This window comes from Salvelinus namaycush, unplaced genomic scaffold (assembly GCF_016432855.1).
Source record: "Salvelinus namaycush isolate Seneca unplaced genomic scaffold, SaNama_1.0 Scaffold738, whole genome shotgun sequence".
In the NCBI taxonomy this organism is placed as follows: domain Eukaryota; kingdom Metazoa; phylum Chordata; class Actinopteri; order Salmoniformes; family Salmonidae; genus Salvelinus; species Salvelinus namaycush.
The window spans coordinates 103,803-126,006 of record NW_024061462.1 but is presented as its reverse complement, the minus strand read 5'-3'; the positions used below and the strand labels follow the sequence as shown (position 1 = coordinate 126,006).

Sequence of the window (22,204 nt, the reverse complement as noted above, 5' to 3'; positions counted from 1 at the left end):
TTACACCAATGGAAAGAAATCAGTCACATGTGGGTACATTACATCGCATAGTGTGAGATTTTTGGGGAGAAATGATTGAGACATTTCCAGTACTTTCTTCTCATAAATATCCCCCTGCCCCTTCCCATATTCTGTGGCTCATATCTTCAGACGGCACTAGGAAACGTTAAATAACTCATTGAATTCAGTGCAACTGTGCCCACGCCTGGCCCCAACATGGCTACATATTGAAAACCAGCTGATTAGCATGCCTTCTACAATATCTCTAGTACTCCTCATCACCTTGATCAAAACAGCCAGCTTACTACAGCAGGGCCCCACTTATGACCAATCAGAATCCACTTCCACTACTCAGAGCAAATCAGGAACCAATTAGGACAGAGCACGGAGCATTTAATGTTATTTGCTAAATGAATGCCTCCATGTTGTAGACTGAAGATACGTCATTTAGCATTGATTGGGAAACTGACATTTGTACCCTCTTTAATCCAATTTAACTCAGAGAGTACAAGCCCTATTTGATTAAATCCAGTAACTGGGTTACTGAGATAAAGTTAGAAGTAAGGACATGTTTAATGCAGGACTCCACATAGTGTACCAGAGCCTAGTTGGTTATTGCTTCACTGATACTTGGACTCGTGACACATGGACATAAACACAAACCATCTCTCTCTCACACACACAATCTCACACACATCACAGGGGTCAAGGGAAAAGAGCACAGAGTAATCGCTAGCTTTGGAAGTTGTCAGGTTAGACTGACTGGAAGGAGATGGAGAGAGAGAGAGACATTAGTCTCATGTTGCTACAGATGGGATGGCCTTTCTGCAGAGGGAAGATAAGCCTCAGTCACCTGAAAGTGGCAGACACAACAGCAGCTGGAGGCCTAGATGATATGGCTCATAGACAGATGGAGCGTTGTCGTATCACGGCTACAACTGAGCCGTCTATACAGGGAGAGACGAACAGCGTTCAGCTGCAGAACTCTATTGCTATAGTAGCATGGTTTAGATGGGGTGAGAGAGATAGAGAGGCTGTGTGTGTGTGTGTGGCCTAAGAGTTAGGAGACAGCAGCAGTGTTACACATCATGAACACACGTTACCATGGCAAAACATGTGAAGCAATCACAAGGCAGGATTAGTTTGACCTCTACAACATACCTGCATTATGTATAGGCTCTGGGCAGTATATGTCCTTTAGATAGAATGGAGAGTTGAAGGGGGACGTGTTGCAGCCGCATGGCCCTTCTCAAGACAATCTCTCCCATTCAGACCACAGGAGGCTGGTAGCACCTTACAGATTTTTTTCAATGGCTAACAAGCATCGGTCAATACTGAAGCCACTTTCTCAAAACACTTCACACAGTCTGCATTACCAACATGCATCTTGGCCAAACAGTTCCTCTCACCACCAAAGCACTTCATACATGTCTCAAAATAAGCTCGTTCGACCATAACACTGGCAACAATTCTCACTCAGAAAGCGTACATTGTCACTCATAACACACTGACCTAAAAAAGCACTAAGAACAGGGAGCATTACATGAATTATGAACTTTTCTCTTTGACATAATGATTTATGTGAAAAATCATTCAAACTTCAAAGAGAAAAGTTCATAATTCAGGGTTTCATTATAGAATAAGAATAACACCTTTTCACTTTATTGACTGTACTAAAGTAATGTATATGTAACAAGAATGAATCAGAAACACAGCCATTTGCTTCAATAGCCTTTATTTTCTATATCTTTGCATATAGTAATTTACTTGTAAAAATGAAAAGTTGAAACAAAAAACTAATTCCTGAAATTCCAGTACTGCAATAATAATAAAATAAAACCCTCATCAACATGTATAGTATAATCACTCATACTGTACAGTACTGTGGGGGTTCTAGTTCTCATCAACATGTATAGTATAATCACTCATACTGTACAGTACTGTGGGGGTTCTAGTTCTCATCAACATGTATAGTATAATCACTCATACTGTACAGAACTGTGAGGGTTCTAGTTCTCATCAACATGTATAGTATAATCACTCATACTGTACAGTACTGTGAGGGTTCTAGTTCTCATCAACATGTATAGTATAATCACTCATACTGTACAGTACTGTGGGGGTTCTAGTTCTCATCAACATGTATAGTATAATCACTCATACTGTACAGTACTGTGGGGGTTCTAGTTCCCATCAACATGTATAGTATAATCACTCATACTGTAAAGTACTGTGGGGGTTCTAGTTCTCATCAACATGTATAGTATAATCACTCATACTGTACAGTACTGTGAGGGGTCTAGTTCTCATCAACGTGTATAGTATAATCACTCATACTGTACAGTACTGTGGGGGTTCTAGTTCTCATCAACATGTATAGTATAATCACTCATACTGTACAGTACTGTGGGGGTTCTAGTTCTCATCAACATGTATAGTATAATCACTCATACTGTACAGTACTGTGAGGGTTCTAGTTCTCATCAACATGTATAGTATAATCACTCATACTGTACAGTACTGTGGGGGTTCTAGTTCTCATCAACATGTATAGTATAATCACTCATACTGTACAGTACTGTGGGGGTTCTAGTTCTCATCAACGTGTATAGTATAATCACTCATACTGTACAGTACTGTGAGGGTTCTAGTTCTCATCAACGTGTATAGTATAATCACTCATACTGTACAGTACTGTGAGGGTTCTAGTTCTCATCAACATGTATAGTATAATCACTCATACTGTACAGTACTGTGGGGGTTCTAGTTCTCATCAACATGTATAGTATAACACTCATACTGTACAGTACTGTGAGGTTCTAGTTATCATCAACATGTATAGTATAATCACTCATACTGTACAGTACTGTGAGGGTTCTAGTTCTCATCAACATGTATAGTATAATCACTCATACTGTACAGTACTGTGGGGGTTCTAGTTCTCATCAACATGTATAGTATAATCACTCATACTGTACAGTACTGTGGGGGTTCTAGTTCTCATCAACATGTATAGTATAATCACTCATACTGTACAGTACTGTGGGGGTTCTAGTTCTCATCAACATGTATAGTATAACACTCATACTGTACAGTACTGTGAGGTTCTAGTTATCATCAACATGTATAGTATAATCACTCATACTGTACAGTACTGTGAGGGTTCTAGTTCTCATCAACATGTATAGTATAATCACTCATACTGTACAGTACTGTGGGGGTTCTAGTTCTCATCAACATGTATAGTATAATCACTCATACTGTACAGTACTGTGGGGGTTCTAGTTCTCATCAACATGTATAGTATAATCACTCATACTGTACAGTACTGTGGGGGTTCTAGTTCTCATCAACATGTATAGTATAATCACTCATACTGTACAGTACTGTGGGGGTTCTAGTTCTCATCAACATGTATAGTATAACACTCATACTGTACAGTACTGTGAGGTTCTAGTTATCATCAACATGTATAGTATAATCACTCATACTGTACAGTACTGTGAGGGTTCTAGTTCTCATCAACATGTATAGTATAATCACTCATACTGTACAGTACTGTGGGGGTTCTAGTTCTCATCAACATGTATAGTATAATCACTCATACTATACAGTACTGTGAGGGTTCTAGATCTCATCAACATGTATAGTATAATCACTCATACTGTACAGTACTGTGGGGGTTCTAGTTCTCATCAACATGTATAGTATAATCACTCATACTGTACAGTACTGTGGGGGTTCTAGTTCTCATCAACGTGTATAGTATAATCACTCATACTGTACAGTACTGTGAGGGTTCTAGTTCTCATCAACGTGTATAGTATAATCACTCATACTGTACAGTACTGTGAGGGTTCTAGTTCTCATCAACATGTATAGTATAATCACTCATACTGTACAGTACTGTGGGGGTTCTAGTTCTCATCAACATGTATAGTATAATCACTCATACTGTACAGTACTGTGGGGGTTCTAGTTCTCATCAACATGTATAGTATAATCACTCATACTGTACAGTACTGTGGGGGTTCTAGTTCTCATCAACATGTATAGTATAATCACTCATACTGTACAGTACTGTGAGGGTTCTAGTTCTCATCAACATGTATAGTATAATCACTCATACTGTACAGTACTGTGGGGGTTCTAGTTCTCATCAACATGTATAGTATAATCACTCATACTGTACAGTACTGTGAGGGTTCTAGTTCTCATCAACATGTATAGTATAATCACTCATACTGTACAGTACTGTGAGGGTTCTAGTTCCCATCAACATGTATAGTATAATCACTCATACTGTACAGTACTGTGAGGGTTCTAGTTCTCATCGACATGTATAGTATAATCACTCATACTGTACAGTACTGTGGGGGTTCTAGTTCTCATCAACATGTATAGTATAATCACTCATACTGTACAGTACTGTGAGGGTTCTAGTTCTCATCAACATGTATAGTATAATCACTCATACTGTACAGTACTGTGAGGGTTCTAGTTCTCATCAACATGTATAGTATAACACACATACTGTACAGTACTGTGAGGGTTCTAGTTCTCATCAACATGTATAGTATAACACGCATACTGTACAGTACTGTGAGGGTTCTAGTTCTCATCAACATGTATAGTATAATCACTCATACTGTACAGTACTGAGAGGGTTCTAGTTCTCATCAACATGTATAGTATAATCACTCATACTGTAAAGTACTGTGAGGGTTCTAGTTCTCATCAACATGTATAGTATAATCACTCATACTGTACAGTACTGTGAGGGTTCTAGTTCTCATCAACATGTATAGTATAATCACTCATACTGTACAGTACTGTGAGGGTTCTAGTTCTCATCAACATGTATAGTATAATCACTCATACTGTAAAGTACTGTGATGGTTCTAGTTCTCATCAACATGTATAGTATAATCACTCATACTGTACAGTACTGTGAGGGTTCTAGTTCTCATCAACATGTATAGTATAATCACTCATACTGTACAGTACTGTGAGGGTTCTAGTTCTCATCAACATGTATAGTATAATCACTCATACTGTAAAGTACTGTGAGGGGTCTAGTTCTCATCAACATGTATAGTATAATCACTCATACTGTACAGTACTGTGAGGGTTCTAGTTCTCATCAACATGTATAGTATAATCACTCATACTGTACAGTACTGTGGGGGTTCTAGTTCTCATCAACATGTATAGTATAATCACTCATACTGTACAGTACTGTGAGGGTTCTAGTTCTCATCAACATGTATAGTATAAGCACTCATACTGTACAGTACTGTGAGGGTTCTAGTTCTCATCAACATGTATAGTATAATCACTCATACTGTACAGTACTGTGGGGGTTCTAGTTCTCATCAACATGTATAGTATAACACTCATACTATACAGTACTGTGGGGGTTCTAGTTCTCATCAACATGTATAGTATAATCACTCATACTGTACAGTACTGTGGGGGTTCTAGTTCTCATCAACATGTATAGTATAACACTCATACTGTACAGAACTGTGAGGGTTCTAGTTCTCATCAACATGTATAGTATAATCACTCATACTGTACAGTACTGTGGGGGTTCTAGTTCTCATCAACATGTATAGTATAACACTCATACTATACAGTACTGTGGGGGTTCTAGTTCTTATCAACATGTATAGTATAATCACTCATACTGCACAGTACTGTGAGGGTTCTAGTTCTCATCAACATGTATAGTATAATCACTCATACTGTACAGTACTGTGAGGGTTCTAGTTCTCATCAACATGTATAGTATAATCACTCATACTGTACAGTACTGTGGGGGTTCTAGTTCTCATCAACATGTATAGTATAATCACTCATACTGTACAGTACTGTGAGGGTTCTAGTTCTCATCGACATGTATAGTATAATCACTCATACTGTACAGTACTGTGGGGGTTCTAGTTCCCATCAACATGTATAGTATAATCACTCATACTGTACAGTACTGTGAGGGTTCTAGTTCTCATCAACATGTATAGTATAATCACTCATACTGTACAGTACTGAGAGGCAGGAATAGTACTGACATCCTGGGATGTGCAGCAAACCAGTCTGTGACTGCAGCAGAGTGGTGGAATGCCACATTATCCCACACAACAACGAAGGTAGGGGAGTTTCTTGCCCCTCTCTCCTCCACTGGCACAAGTCGATTATGCAGGTCATCAAGAAAATAAATTAGCCTCTCTGTTGTAGGGGCCAATGAATGGTTTGTGTAACAGCAAACCATCATTGGACAGTGCAGCACACATTGTGATGTTAGCTCCACTCTGTCCAATCACATTTCTTACCCTGTGGCGTGTTTTTGCCAGGTTGAATCCAGCTTCATCCACAAAGATGAATGTATGTGCAGTTTGCCTGGCTTCCATCTCCATTACTCTCTAAAATACAGTAAATCCACAGTTTTACAGTACTTTACATTATGCATAGCTGTGTATGTACCCTGTTTGGTTATTGGACAGACATCTTACCTGGACATATTGATACCAGTGTTTTTTCACACGTTCACCGTTTCACTCAAAGTGTACAGCTGCTTCATCCTTATTTTATGTTTCTCTGGGACTCTGGCAACTGTCGTTGTGCTGACCGTATTCAGATTTCCAAAAGTGATATTGTCTGCCAGCACTCTGTCCCGAATTTCCCGCAGTTTTATTGTATTGTTGCCAATTAGCATGTCAACAATGGCAATTTCCTGCGCATCTGATAATATTCTGCCTCTCCCTCCTGTGGGAGGCAACCTTTGGATCCTACTGAAAAACACAAAACAATCAATATATTTCTAAATGTCAGTACATGTAAAAATGTGAACATACTATACTGTACTGCACTGTAATATGTAGTTCAATTATCAGTGAAGGATGCACATCTCACCTGTTTTGCCTGAAAATTTGTATTACTGATGCAACGGTTGCACCCTTAATGGTTATGGTTTACAACATGGTCAATAATTGTGGCCCTTATCTCATCAGAGACCACCGCTCTTGTTCTTCCTCTCCTTTGTCCTCCACACATTCTCCCTCTCCCTGCCACTCTTCTTTCCCCACCAACCTGTCTTCCTCTCCTTTGTCCTCCACACATTCTCCCTCCCCCTGCCACTCTTCTTTCCCCACCAACCTGTCTTCCTCTCCTTTGTCCTTCACACATTCTCCCTCCCCCTGCCACTCTTCTTTCCCCACCAACCTGTCTTCCTCTCCTTTGTCCTCCACACATTCTCCCTCCCCCTGCCACTCTTCTTTCCCCACCAACCTGTCTTCCTCTCCTTTGTCCTTCACACATTCTCCCTCCCCCTGCCACTCTTCTTTCCCCACCAACCTGTCTTCCTCTCCTTTGTCCTCCACACATTCTCCCTCCCCCTGCCACTCTTCTTTCCCCACCAACCTGTCTTCCTCTCCGTTGTCCTCCACGCATTCTCCCTCCCCCTGCCACTCTTCTTTCCCCACCAACCTGTCTTCCTCTCCGTTGTCCTTCACACATTCTCCCTCCCCCTGCCACTCTTCTTTCCCCACCAACCTGTCTTCCTCTCCTTTGTCCTCCACGCATTCTCCCTCTCCCTGCCACTCTTCTTTCCCCACCAACCTGTCTTCCTCTCCTTTGTCCTCCACACATTCTCCCTCCCCCTGCCGCTCTTCTTTCCCCACCAACCTGTCTTCCTCTCCTTTGTCCTCCACACATTCTCCCTCTCCCTGCCACTCTTCTTTCCCCACCAACCTGTCTTCCTCTCCTTTGTCCTCCACACATTCTCCCTCTCCCTGCCACTCTTCTTTCCCCACCAACCTGTCTTCCTCTCCTTTGTCCTCCATGCATTCTCCCTCTCCCTGCCACTCTTCTTTCCCCACCAACCTGTCTTCTTTGATCCATGTTTCCAAATGAAATCATTCCCAAGCCGTCCTCTTGTGTCTGTTTGGTAACAAGACTAAGAACAGGACACTTGGGTAGGCTTTCAGCTGAAATTGCAATCAGCTGTGTTTGGAATGATTAAATATTCTGCTGAGATTGAAACATATGTTTCAATCTGGTTACTGCAGAAATGCAAAACATTTGCCATCATTCTGTTTTGAATGTGTTTTTAACAGTGTGTTTGCATTTGAAAACGTGTTGCAAATACAGTCGTATGAAAAAGTTTGGGCACCCCTGACAATTTCCATGACTTCCATTTATAAATAATTGGGTGTTTGGATCAGCAATTTCATTTTGATTTATCAAATAACTGATGGACACAGTAATATTTCAGTAGTGAAATTAGGTTTATTGGATTAACAGAAAATGTGCAATATGCATCAAAACAAAATTAGACAGGTGCAAAAATTTGGGCACCCCAATAGAAAAATCACATCAATATTTAGTAGAGCCTCCTTTTGCTAAAATAACAGCCTCTAGACGCTTCCCCATAGCCTCTAATGAGTGTCTGGATTCTGGATGAAGGTATTTTGGACCATTCCTTCTTACAAAACATCTCCAGTTCAGTTAGGTTTGATGGTTGCCGAGCATGGACAGCCCGCTTCAATTCATCCCACAGATTCTCAATGATATTCAGGTCTGGGGACTGGGATGGCCATTCCAGAACATTGTACTTGTTCCTCTGCATAAATGCCCGGGTAGATTTTGAGCAGTGTTTTGGGTCGTTGTCTTGTTGAAATATCCAACGCCGGCGTAACTTCAACTTTGTGACTGATTCTTCAACATTATTCCCAAGAATCTGCTGATATTGAGTGGAATCCATGCGACCCTCAACTTTAACAAGATTCCCAGTACCGGCACTGGCCACACAGCCCCACAGCATGATGGAACCCCCACCAAATTTTACTGTGGGTAGCAAGTGTTTTTCTTGGAACTGTGTTCTTTTGCCGCCATGCATAACGTCCCTTGTTATGACCAAATAACTCAATCTTTGTTTCATCAGTCCACGGCACCTTATTCCAAAATGAAGCTGGCTTGTCCAAATGTGCGTTTGCATACCTCAAGCGACTCTGTTTGTGGTGTGTGTGCAGAAAAGGCTTCTTCCGCATCACTCTCCCATACAGCTTCTCCTTGTGCAAAGTGCGCTGAATTGTTGAACGATGCACAGTGACACCATCTGCAGCAAGATGATGTTGTAGGTCTTTGGAGGTGGTCTGTGGGCTGTTTTTGACAGTTCTCACCATCCTTCTCCTTTGCCTCTCCGATATTTTACTTGGCCTGCCACTTCTGGCCTTAACAAGAACTGTGCCAGTGTAACGGATGTGAAATGGCTAGCCAGTTAGCGGGTATGCGCTACTAGCGTTTCAATCAGTTACGTCACTTGCTCTGAAACCTAGAAGTAGTGTTGCACCTTGCTCTGCAAGGGCCGCGGCCTTTGTGGAGCGATGGGTAACGATGCTTCGTGGGCGACCGTTGTTGATGTGTGCAGAGGGTCCCTGGTTCGCGCCCGGGTCGGGGCGAGGGGACGGTTTAAAGTTATACTGTTACATTGATGCTGTTGACCCGGATCACTGGTTGCTGCGGAAAAGGAGGAGGTTGAAAGGGGGGTGAGTGTAACGGATGTGAAATGGCTAGCCAGTTAGCGGGTACGCGCTACTAGCGTTTCAATCAGTTACGTCACTTGCTCTGAAACCTAGAAGTAGTGTTGCACCTTGCTCTGCAAGGGCCGCGGCTTTTGTGGAGCGATGGGTAACGACGCTTCGTGGGTGTCAGTTGTTGATGTGTGCAGAGGGTCCCTGGTTCGCGCCCGTGTCGGGGCGAGGGGACGGTTTAAAGTTATACTGTTACACCTGTGGTCCTCCATTTCCTCACTATGTTCCTCACAGTGGACACTGACAGCTTAAATCTCTGCGATAGCTTTTTGTAGCCTTCCTCTAAACCATAATGTTGAACAATCTTTGTTTTCAGGTCATTTGAGAGTTGTTTTGAGGCCCCCATGTTGTCACTCTTCAGAGGAGAGTCAAAGAGAACAACAACTTGCAATTGGCCACCTTAAATACCTTTTCTCATGATTGGATGCACTTGTCTATGAAGTTCACGGCTTAATGAGCTCACCAAACCAATTGTGTGTTCCAATTAATCAGTGCTAAGTAGTTACAGGTATTCAAATCAACAGAATGGCAAGGGTGCCCACATTTTTGCATAGCCTATTTTTCACATCTGATTTAATTTCATACAACTTAATATTGCTACACTAAAAATCTTTGTCTGGACAATACCCCAGTACTCAGCTTTTATTAGAAAATGAATGGCATGCCACTGTGATCATTTTCTGTGACGACAGAGTAAATTATTATGCAGCCTCAGAGGGGTGCCCAAACTTTTTCATACGACTGTATATAGTTTAGCAGGTGGTGGAGTATGAATGAGAAAAGAGTTCATGGATTTCGGAGAATGTGGTCATTTGTAACGATGTGCGCTGAGAGTCGGGAAGCAAGTTCAGGGAGTGGGTGTTTTAATAAAATAAACACAACATAATACAAAACAAGAAACACGAACAAGGCACAGACATGACACTGAAACAGAAAGCATAACGCCTGGGGAAGGAACCAAAAGGAGTGACATATAGGGAAGGTAATCAGGGAAGTGACGGAGTCCAGGTGAGTCTGATGACGCGCAGGTGCGCGTAACGATGGTGACAGGTGTGCGCCATAATGACCTAGAGGCCGGAGAGGGAGCACACATGACATCATTGAATGCATTTTGTGTGAAAGCAATGAACAATTATTCACAGTTTGGTCCACATACATTTCTGTTTCGCTGACTGTATGAAGAGTTTTGACAATGCATGTTAGCAATTGAAAAACGGTTTAATTGGGGAGGACCGGCTCGTGGTAATGACTGGAGCGGAATCGATGGAATAGTATCAAATACATCAAACAAACCAGGTGTTTGATGCCATTCCATTTGCTCTGTTCCAGCCATTATTATGAGCCGTCCTCCCCTCAGCAGCCTCCGCTGATTCAGAGGCTGTATTGTTTTGTTGGGCATCCGTACAAGTACTAGTGCTTTCACGTCATAGTCTTCATAATGTTGAGCTACAGCTGGAGTGAATGCTATCGCTATGGCAGACTAGTATAAGAATACAGTCAGGTAACAACTCATTGCAATTCTGTAGGCCTACTCATAGAAGTACGGTTACTGTAAATGAGTCTAATGACAGTCTGTTCATGTTATGTGACTCACAGTGCGACTGGCTCCAACTACATTGAGGTTTCAAAGGCAAAGAGAATAGGAGAATAATGATTTTCTGTCTGTCCTCCATTTCCCTTTCATCAATCTGTAGAATCACATTAAGTCAATATATTATATCTTACTAGGACACACGCAGTGGACGATTCTACAGCGGTTTTGCTGAGAGAGGTATAAATTCACAGACATTGAATGATCTAATTTTGCATTAGTTAATTCACACTTTTAAATGGTGAAATTAATTACGTCCCCTTTGACCATTCTTTTTAACGTCTTGTCCAAATGAGTCAAGAACATGTACTTGTAAGAGTAGGATAGGTCCATTGAAGAACTGATGTAGTATAGCGACCTCTTGTGGTCATAAGGGGCTCTCACAGGGTTGTTGTCTGCTTGACTTAGATCAACGTCTCACCATTTGTGGCCTACTTCTTTGGAATATTTAATAGTTCATGATATTTTCACTTATTCTGACTGAAAAAGCAATGCAATCAAACTAGTTTAGAATAATGACTAGACCTCATTATCTGATATAGGTTTAGTTTGTCTTTCATATTTTACATATTTACATACACATTTAAATACAGTATATACTTGTTTTTTTTAAATGAAAAACTACATACAACTTGATTAGAGATTTCACTTCTCCTGTGGAAATCCTTCACTTCTGCTGCATTAAAGTCACTGTGTCGCCATGGAGAGATGACTTCCTTTTGGAAGAGAAAGTGGGCCAGCCGATGGTCAAATACAGAAATAAAAGACTGTCATGGTGCAATACTTTGGGATGACAAAAGAGGTTGCTACATGTACTTCCCTAATGAAATAGCATGCAGTATGGGTGCATCTCATACTGAAGTGGCTTCCTTTCCTCCTTTCCTTCATCCCTACTAGGCACACACTGGTTGAATCAACGCTGTTTCCACGTAATCTCAATGAACCAACGTGGAATAGATGTTGAATTGACGTCTGTGCCCAGTGGGTCTGCACATATGTCATTGGATAGAGTTGGACAGGTTAAAGCAAATACCTGATAAAGGTAATCACCATGTTGCTTTCACCTTTGATCAGTGCAGATGAGGAAGTTGAGAAGAAAAGAGGAAGCAGTGTTAGACTATTGAGATGCACCCTCACTCACAGGGGTAGTGGTGGAAACCACATGTCCTGGTCTCTAGTGCAGTAGTCTATATAACTCAGCACATCACTGTCCCCCTTCCACTTTTCACTCTCACTCTCTCTCTCTCACACACACACACACACATACACTCAATCATCATTTCACATGGGCAACTTTGCTGCCAACGAGGGACTTTCGGTCTTTGTCATTGTAAGTCTGTCAAATTAAATTCTATAATTACTCTACATTTCTGTTTTGGGGTGTAATGTCCTACTGATCTAACCAGGTGAATTGGGTCTGTCTTAGCTGGTATGGCTGGGAATCAACGCTTACCTGTTTGTCCAGTTCTACATGAACTTCCTTACTGAGAGATGGTTCTACACACGGGTCCTTCTTGGGGTAAGTTTGAGAACCAAAGTCCTTAGATTTTCTATTTAAGAAATGATTTAAGAAATGGAGGTCAGTTTAAGATTTCATACTCTGCTCTTAGTGTATTAGACATCTTGGCAACCCAGAACCAAACCTGGAGTGCTGGCCTCAGGCCAACTGTTAACTGGCTGTATTACATATTTAGCACGTAGACCTTTATTCTTATTTTATTTTTATACATGTATATTGTACAGTTAGTAGGTCATTCATATTGAATATGTGTCGTCCATATTATGTCTGACAGAGATTGAAACAAAACAGGAGTCACAAGTTGATGTGAGATCTTTACTCTGTGGTTACAGCTGTGTGCACAACTGACTACATGTTCCTCACAGGAAGCCCAGGTGGCTGAACTAAAAGTAGCAATGACCAGAAGTGAAACTGAGTCTGCACTCTACTCTACGTCCCTCTCACTCCTGCTCAGTCCCTGAGGGCCGCTTTCAATTGAAACCAGTAACCAGAAGTTTAAATCTCCCTCTCCCCCTCTCTATCTAACCCTACTATCACTCTCCTCAGGATGCCCTCTCCTGGGCCAGGGCTCCTGCAGCCTGCCTCAACTTTAACTGTATGCTTATTCTGCTGCCAGTCTGCCGGAACCTTCTGTCCTTCCTCCGCGGCTCCATTCAGGTAACACAGACACACCCTGACCCTATTTAATTCAAATGTGTATGGGTAGTTATCTATAAATAATAGCTGTATCACATTTTTTCAAACGTTTCCTACACGTTCAGTGTTGCAGTCGCACAGCTGCTCGACAACTGGACAGAAACATCACCTTTCACAAGCTGGTGGCTTACATGATAGCATTTCACACAGGTACCCTACTCACTCACTTAGTTTGCTTTACATTTGCCTTTGATCGTCTTCATTCGTCTTCATTGTTCATCTTCATTGTTCATCAAACAGATGTCTCTGTACAGATTGTAATCTTTACTTTGCCTTTGTCCTTGCCTAGCGGTCCACATCATCGCCCACCTGTTTAACTTTGAGTGGTTCATGGGAGCCCAGCTGTACAGGAACAGCAGCTCTCTGCCCTTTGTGCTGTCCCAGATTGGCAACGGAGACAATGCCTCCTACCTAAACCCCATCAGGACTGACCAGACCGTGAGTATTCTATTAGCTACAGATTTTCATTGTTCATTATGTCTATGACTACCTAGGACACTGTGTCATTATGTTTATAACTGCTAGGACACTGTGTTCATTATGTTTATAACTGCCTAGGACACTGTGTTCATTATGTCTATGACTACCTAGGACACTGTGTTCATTATGTTTATAACTGCCTAGGACACTGTGTTCATTATGTTTATAACTGCTAGGACACTGTGTTCATTATGTTTATAACTGCTAGGACACTGTGTTCATTATGTTTATAACTGCCTAGGACACTGTGTTCATTATGTTTATAACTGCTAGGACACTGTGTTCATTATGTTTATAACTGCCTAGGACACTGTGTTCATTATGTTTATAACTGCCTAGGACACTGTGTTCATTATGTTTATAACTGCCTAGGACACTGTGTTCATTATGTTTATAACTGCCTAGGACACTGTGTTCATTATGTTTATAACTGCCTAGGACACTGTGTCATTATGTTTATAACTGCCTAGGACACTGTGTTCATTATGTTTATAACTGCCTAGGACACTGTGTTCATTATGTTTATAACTGCTAGGACACTGTGTTCATTATGTTTATAACTGCCTAGGACACTGTGTTCATTATGTTTATAACTGCCTAGGACACTGTGTTCATTATGTTTATAACTGCCTAGGACACGTTCTAATGTCTTATGTAGTGTTACAAAGGCTTTAGGAATGCATAAAGTGTTACAGAGTATTCTGTATTTAATGTAGCTATGTCAAGAGGTCAGTTCTGACCAAGGACAGAATGTTGACACTTGATAGCAGATTATGACAGAGAGGAATCCCCCAGCATAGAAATAGAATGAATAGAATTATAATGTATTTCTATGTTCCTCAGCCCATAACACACTATGACTCCTTCATTACTCATCGGCTGCCTCCTCTGAACATATAATATATGACTAAAACAGATCGTAAAATGGTCAGCAAATGTCCCACTTCTTGTAATATTAAAGCAAGTTCATTATACTGAGTCAGAAGGAAGCATTTCTGAACATTACCGACTTCCCTAAATAGGTTGAGCAGATAGTCCCAAACACAGCCTCCACACTCCCTCCGAGGCAACAACATGACTGCATTACTCTGAAATCCCCCTTCTCTGATTGGGTCAGAACCCAACCATAGTGATGTTCACTACCATCGCGGGGTTAACGGGCGTGGTCATCACCTTGGCCCTCATCCTCATCATTACATCATCCATGGAGGTCATCCGCAGGTCATACTTCGAGGTTTTCTGGTACACCCATCACCTCTTCATCATCTTCTTCATCGGACTCGTCTTCCACGGCTTCGGGTGAGTCAGTTAAAACTCTCACAAAAATGTGTGCACATTCATTGTTTCTCCATAATACCCCTTTTGAGTCAGTTGGACATTTCCTACAGAGACATAACATATTATTAGCCTCATTTTAAGATATTAAAGGGGTTCATACATGCTTATAACAAGTAATAAAAGCATTATACCTGCAGGTAAAGCCCTACCGTTTTATGTTTAAATCTTTCTAATACGGTTTGCCACAGGCGAATTGTCAGAGGGCAGACCGCTACAAGTCTCCTGGAGAACAAGCCATCGCAGTGTGCAGATCAGTTTGAGTCATGGGGAAAGAACGGGACCTTCTGCCCTAAGCCAGAGTTTGCTGGGAACCCTCCTATGGTGAGCTATGACAGTTTGGTTTTTTACATGACTTAAGTGTGCTGCTTCTTTTATGTAAATAACATTTTCTCTGTCGGTTTCCTCTTCAGACATGGAAGTGGGTGGTGGGGCCTATGATCTTGTATGTGTGTGAGAGACTGGTCCGATTCTACCGCTCCCAACAGAAGGTGGTCATCACCAAGGTCAGTACTGTTCATCAAGCCAGCTTGTACATTCCCAACAGGCAATTTCTCTAACGGCCAATTTCTTTTAAATTCAAAGCCAGCGTGATTGAGACAGTCGTCCTTGTTAGAAGGCAGCCCTGGCCAATAACCAGAATCATGCACTATGCAGTTCACGTCTACTCATCCAACAGTTAGTTGTCTCTTTTGGCCTCCATCTTGTTTTTCTCCCATCCTCCTCCTCTCCAGGTGGTGATGCACCCGTCCAAGACCCTGGAGCTCCAGATGAAGAGGAAGGGCTTCAGGATGGAGGTCGGCCAGTACGTCTTTATGCAGTGTCCCTGCGTCTCCCAGCTGGAGTGGCATCCCTTCACCCTCACCTCCGCCCCCGAGGAGGATCACTTCAGCGTCCACATCCGTATCGTGGGCGACTGGACCCAGGGCCTGTACGAGGCCTGCGGAGGGGACAAGAACGAGACCCAGGAGGCATGGAAACTGCCCAAGTACGTGCTTGAATGCAGAGAGCAAACATTTTGTACGACCCCGTCCCCTTAACTAATCTTCGGTTAAATATCCATTAGGTTGAATGTTAATTCGGTTTTTATACTGCTATTTCTGCGCTTAATGTTGCTACTTGACATCATAGTGTCGTTAGTGGGCTGTCATTTAGAATGTGAAGATGGGGTAGTAGTGTTTTCTTTTTACTGTGAAATAACGGTGAGGGGAAGTGCCATAAGAGAGGAAATGTGGTTTTCAGGAGTAGTACATTTCAGTAATGGCAACATTGTGTAATTGTTTAACCAGAAAGTATCCAGTATATTAGATTATTTCATGTTTTTACCATATAAATGTAATTAGAAGACTATTAAACTGTTATATGACTGTAACTCTCTCCTTGTATGCAGAATGGCGATAGATGGCCCGTTTGGTACTGCCAGTGAGGACGTGTTCGGCTATGAAGTGGTCATGCTGGTGGGTGCTGGCATTGGGGTCACCCCCTTCGCCTCCGTCCTCAAGTCAGTGTGGTACAAACACATCCAGGAGAACCAGAACGTCTTTACCAAGAAGGTGAGAGAGGGGCTCTGTCTGTCTGGTTTATTGTCTTTCTAAATTGCAGTGTAGGGTACTTCCCCATTTCATTCCACCAATGTTTCAGCTGAAATGTTCTTCATTGCATTGTGATTTGCTTTTCTATTTCAATTCATCAAGTGAGAGAAAATCTCACTGCTATGAGTGCAATGTTCATTTATTTTCAACGTTTACATCGTTCCTTTAGTCTGCTCTTCACTCCTTGTTATATGTCCAATATGTGATTCAAAATTCAAAAGAGCACTCACACATCTGAGCTATCTTTGTTGCTGGTGCACGGTAACAGTTGAATAAGATGAGGAAAAAGAAGAAACCCGCACACTGCTCTTTATTAAGCTTCACGTTGCGGCCTCAAGGCCTTCGTCAGAGCTTTGTTTTGTCCAATATGTGAAACGGACAATCTTTCTTCCATCTCCTCTATGCCAGATCTACTTCTATTGGCTGTGTCCTGAGACCCAGGCGTTTGAGTGGTTTGCTGACCTGCTGCAGTCTCTGGAGGGACAGATGACAGAGAAAGGCATGGTGGACTTCCTCAGCTACAACATCTACCTGACCCGCTGGAAAGAGACCGAGGTCAGCACACCACACTTTTCAGCAGGGGCGCAACTTTGGTTTTAGAAGTGGGGGGGACATCATTAAAAAATATATGCATATCCAGTCGGACAAAACACTCCAAACAGCCTACCCGACCGCATGGAGATGTCCGCATGGTCCTAAAGCACACCGTCGCCACATTTTGTATCACATTCCAATGATAAAACTGTGTGGGACAAAAATGCAATTTCAGAATGTGGTCCTCCCCCCGTTCCCAGTGAAAGTTGTGCCCCTGCTTTTCAGAGTAATACTGATGAGAACTAACATTTTCTTCAACTCAAAAGACACACCAATGTACAGATACACAGCACTAACACACACATATTTATGTTGTATGTACAAGGATGAAAGCTAAAAAATGTGCGTTGTCTCAAACTGAATAACTATTGCCCATAGATGAGAGTGGGACAACGCATAATCACAAAATGAATCTCAAAAAGTGATTATTTTTTACAAAAGGCTGCTCACTTCAGAGTTCACCATGAGGCAGAGAATGACCCTATCACAGGGCTGAAGCAGAAGACTCTGTATGGGAAACCTAACTGGGACAATGAGTTTACTGCTATTGGGACAAAGCATCCAGAGTGAGTGCCTTTCAGCCTCTTCTAATCCAAATTACAGCCAACAGAAATGGCATATTCCAGAGAGACACGAGTTAGATGTACTCAAATTGTAAAATGTGTTACATGTATAGTTCACAACTTGTGGACTATTCGTAATTAATGTGTGTGTGTCCAGGAAAAAAGTAGGAGTGTTCCTGTGCGGTCCCACCCAGCTGGCTGACGTCTTGGAGAAGCAGTGCCGGTCTCATTCTGAGGCTGGTGTCAAGTTCATCTTCAACAAGGAAAACTTCTGAGACCCCAACACCCCTCCAAGAGCACCAATGAGGCAATAGCAATATTCCTACTTTATCAAAGTTAGCTTTCAATATTGCTCAGACCCAGAGTATCCTCTGTCTTGTAAGCTGTTTCACATTCCTAAACTGTTCTGTTATCCCCAACATAAACAATCAATGGTTTTTAATATGGATTCTTTGGGTGAATCACATTTTTTTTTAAACTTAAGTGCCCTTATCTCACACAACAGTTTATCAGATCATAGCACCAAAAATGGAAGTAAACTTCACTGTTCTAATGATCACGACCTTCTACACCCCTGTGACATTTCACAATTGGTTTCTTGCACAAATCTGTGAAGAAATGACCAAACCTCCCCGCATTTACCACAGAGGCTAGAACGTTATTCTTGTTCTGCAATACAACATGCAAACACGGAAACTCTAGTGTCAAAACTCTCTAGTTCCACTTCCTGCTGTTTCTGGTGTTGTATTTACAAGTTTGTGTAAGCAAAATAGTATGCATAAAGCTTGCTGCATTTGAAAAAATATTTTCTTTTCACTGCACCAGGGATAACCTACCAGACATTTTGCCTTTGCAGCTTTCTTCAGTGTGTAGGTACAGCAAAAGTTTGTCTAAAATGAAAATGAGCAGCAACAAAAAGCTGTTTGGGATGTGATATTCTAGTTATCCCAGCTGCAGCTTCTCCTGCTGGACTCAATAGCAGCTGAGTTTCTTTAGGCTGGCCAAGTGAGTGATACATTTCAGCGACCAGTGAGCACACTGAGACATGTCAGTCCTATGTGTGTACGTGTGGGAGTTCAGCTTCTCTTTTACTGAGGTCAGAGTCAAATAAACCTAAAATGCTGGTGAGGAAAAGTCTTGCAGCTTGTGGCTGATCAACTAGACTGCATAAAGTATTGTATTGCCGCTTGGCTAGTGTTGTTAAATACCTATGGATCTGCACGGTGTTGTATTTGTGCTGCTTGATATAACAGTTATACACAGACACCATAAAAAGGGTTAATTTGAACGTTTAATGACATTCAGCTATGGGTCCTACAGTCTATCGATGACATCTTCCACCCCACAAAATTACAGGAATATTATTATTTCTATGGAAACTTGTTTATTCTTCATTTGTTTAAACAATGATTGCAACTTGAAATCGTGTCTGTATACAATATCCTGTGATCTGTTTACATAGCATTTCCTAAAGCAAGTTCATCTGATCTGTGGTGTAAAATAATGTACATAATAAACACACTGCTTTTCCTCACCCTATATCAAGTGGGACATCAGGACAAATAGAAGCACCCTCCAAAATAATGATTTATTCATTATAAGTAAAGCCAACATTATAGTTGGAACATTGGTATCGTATGGTAGCAGCTTTGAAGCCAAGCTGTCATAATAGGAAGATTTCAACTGATGCATTTAAAGTCAATGAATAAAGTCTCTTCAGGGTAGACAGCATTTCAGCCCATCCAGAGCACTTCAATAGATGCAGTAAATAGGTCAATGGAACGCAGACCGTGGGGATAGAAGGACGCAGGATTGGCACACATTCAACAAATCTGATCCAACAAAGTATATATTAGTCAAATCCGTCATGATTGATGTATTGTAACGGGCCAACAATGTGGTTACTAAAGTTCGATTTGGATATACTTGGCTGTTTTCACTGCATAACATTTAGAAGTAGTCCCTTTTCAGGTTTAGAAGAAGTGACTGCTAAATGCTAACTCTCATTCCTATAAGCTGGTAGCATAGCTAGCATACAGAAGTCCGTGGTGGTCGTCAGTTGGTTTTTCTTCTTCTAGTATTACATTGTTTTTGATCACTGCACTGTTGGGTTTTGAGTTTGCAAGAAAGACATGTCACTGTACTTGTGCATGTGACATTAAAAACGTGACTCTTGATGGCATGAACATGTCTTGTCAAATCAGAAAAATAAGGTTATTGTTTGTGTGAGGGCAATTAGGAGAGTCGGGATCTTTCCTACATGCATTTCCATTGTTTTGGTCGAGTTCCATTGACCCCTTTACCACATCTATAGCCGTCTCGCTGCTTGTCCCATTCAGCATAGAATGTACAGTGAGCTAATGATTACTGAATACCTCCCCTGCAGGATGGGTGAAGCATTGCACCTTCTATAAGCAGTATCAGGTTTGGTCCTGGTCTAGGGGGTTAAGGCCACAGCAAACACACTGACCACACAGTACATGGTGCGGTTCTCCCATTTCACTGTGCAGCTCCCTGAGAGAAAGGAACAGACAGTGCATGAGTCAGTTTGATAAGCAGTGTTTCCTAGGCAGCTGGGGAGGGCTGGTTTAGTGAAGAGACATGTGGTTCCACCCCAAAGTACCGCATGTCACAATGACACCTGTTTTGTTGAATGAAAGAAGATTTCAAATAGACAAGATGGCGGCATTCACATTGACGATTACTTCATGGAGTAATTTTTTTAAATAACGGCGCATTTTCTAAATTAAACACCACCTGCCACTGGACATGTTATAATATACACATTTGGCTGAATCATGAACGAAGTATCGCCAAGTTAAGGTTGGTCGAAAATTCTCTGTGCAACCAAACAGTACTTAACCTGTAACTCCCAGTAATAGATACCAACAATCTTTGGTTAAATATCATTATCTGGTGTAAGAATTTGTAGCTAGGAAACCCTTTGAACTGAGCAGTGGTGGATGTTATCTTACCATCGGTAACAGTGTCCCAGTAGCAGGAGTTAGCTGTGTGGAGACCAGCACCACTCTTCTGCATGACAGCACAACTAACTGTATAGAGAGGAACAGGCAGGGGTCAAATTATGATCATCGTTAACAAAATATCAGTAAGCAATTGTGTTTTGTCACATGTTTTTCACCATTGGCACCATACAATAAGTTTGCATACTGGATTTACAGTAAAATTAACACGTCTGTGTTCAATAGGAGATGAAGGCAGCCATACCAATGTACTTGTATGACTTAGTCTGTTTGACCAGCAAGGTGAGGGCTTGCTCCACAATCTTGGCTGTCCACTGGTTCACAGTGTCCTGTCTGTAGCTCTCTTCTCCAATGATACTCTGAATACACTGCAAGACAGACAGTTTGGACACGGACACACACACAAACACATCTGAGAAGGCTGGCCCCTTTAGGCATGTGGGGAGCATGGGACCTGATGTGAACAGTGCTGTATTCAGAGTCACGTCTATACTGGGGATATGAGTGTTTGTCTTGAGTAATCAGGGGACAGACAGACTGCGAGGCTGGATACTGTTTCACATGATACCTCACTGTCAATTTACACTAAGTAATAGCTAGCTAAATCTATATTTCAAAATCCATCTTAAATATCCATATTCCCATTTGGTTATTCAAACGTATTGATGCTGAATCAATAGATAGTTGTTACCTCTTTCACGGAGTTACTGGCCTCTTCAGAGTTGAAAGAGCCCTAGAAACAATGAGTCAGACTTGTACTGGCATTTCTTCAACTCATCACACCTTTCACTGCAGTTAGAACGGCCAAAACTCTAGGACTAAAACTGAAATGCAGTAATATCAAGGTAGTTAGGTAAATGCTGTAACGCAGCGGTTATGTCTAGGTAGTTTAAACTTTAAACAATAGCTAGCTAGTTGTCTTTACCACTGTAATTGTATGGCTATTTGGCTAACTAAGAAGATAACTCGGCTAAGCTAGCTAACAGGCGTTGTTGTGCCAGCCAGTTAGCTAGCTATCTACATTTTGGATTTAATACTCAGGAGTATAGCAAAGAAATAGTTGGTAGCATATTCAGTACCTCTTCACCAGAAAATTCCTCCATTCTCGCCTTCTTAAAATTGATAGAAATAGCTGCTTTTCCAGTGAAAATCTGCTTGATAAATGTTTGAGATTTCCTGTTTGCCGTCACAGGTGGTTAACGAGTGGAGGAAAGCAGGTCACAGCCCCAAGAAATGAACTGCGGTTCTGTGAACACTGCC

The 22,204-nt window shown here is 41.7% G+C and overlaps 2 protein-coding genes across 2 annotated transcripts; one reads left to right on the top strand and one right to left on the bottom strand.

Annotated features, from left to right (window-relative positions):
* Positions 1-12,406: 12,406 nt before the first annotated feature.
* On the top strand, positions 12,407-19,181 carry LOC120042644 (cytochrome b-245 heavy chain-like). Its single transcript, XM_038987465.1, has 13 exons — positions 12,407-12,511; positions 12,608-12,700; positions 13,247-13,357; positions 13,462-13,546; positions 13,686-13,834; positions 14,994-15,175; positions 15,403-15,535; positions 15,625-15,717; positions 15,946-16,199; positions 16,602-16,764; positions 17,212-17,358; positions 17,839-17,963; positions 18,118-19,181. Exons 1-13 carry the CDS (start codon positions 12,467-12,469, stop codon positions 18,233-18,235), a joined length of 1,698 nt encoding a protein of 565 aa, XP_038843393.1. The 5' UTR covers positions 12,407-12,466; the 3' UTR covers positions 18,236-19,181.
* Positions 19,182-19,241: 60 nt separating this feature from the next.
* Positions 19,242-22,166, bottom strand: LOC120042645 (dynein light chain Tctex-type 3-like). The gene is made up of 5 exons (XM_038987466.1): positions 22,024-22,166; positions 21,636-21,677; positions 21,189-21,312; positions 20,936-21,013; positions 19,242-20,474 (listed from the first exon to the last, which is right to left on the bottom strand). The coding sequence occupies exons 1-5, from the start codon at positions 22,045-22,047 to the stop codon at positions 20,398-20,400; spliced, it is 345 nt and encodes a 114-aa protein (XP_038843394.1). The 5' UTR covers positions 22,048-22,166; the 3' UTR covers positions 19,242-20,397.
* Positions 22,167-22,204: the final 38 nt, after the last annotated feature.

Bases quoted from the DNA above. Each gene is read 5' to 3' on its own strand.
- LOC120042644 (XM_038987465.1), top strand. From the start codon at position 12,467: ATGGGCAACTTTGCTGCCAACGAGGGACTTTCGGTCTTTGTCATT. The intron at 15,718-15,945 runs GTCAGTACTGTT...CCTCCTCTCCAG, and splicing joins AGAAGGTGGTCATCACCAAG to GTGGTGATGCACCCGTCCAA. The intron at 16,200-16,601 runs GTACGTGCTTGA...CCTTGTATGCAG, and splicing joins GAGGCATGGAAACTGCCCAA to AATGGCGATAGATGGCCCGT.
- LOC120042645 (XM_038987466.1), bottom strand. From the start codon at position 22,047: ATGGAGGAATTTTCTGGTGAAGAG. The intron at 21,014-21,188 runs GTATGGCTGCCT...CTCTCTATACAG, and splicing joins TAAGTCATACAAGTACATTG to TTAGTTGTGCTGTCATGCAG. The intron at 20,475-20,935 runs GTAAGATAACAT...CCTTTCTCTCAG, and splicing joins CTGGGACACTGTTACCGATG to GGAGCTGCACAGTGAAATGG.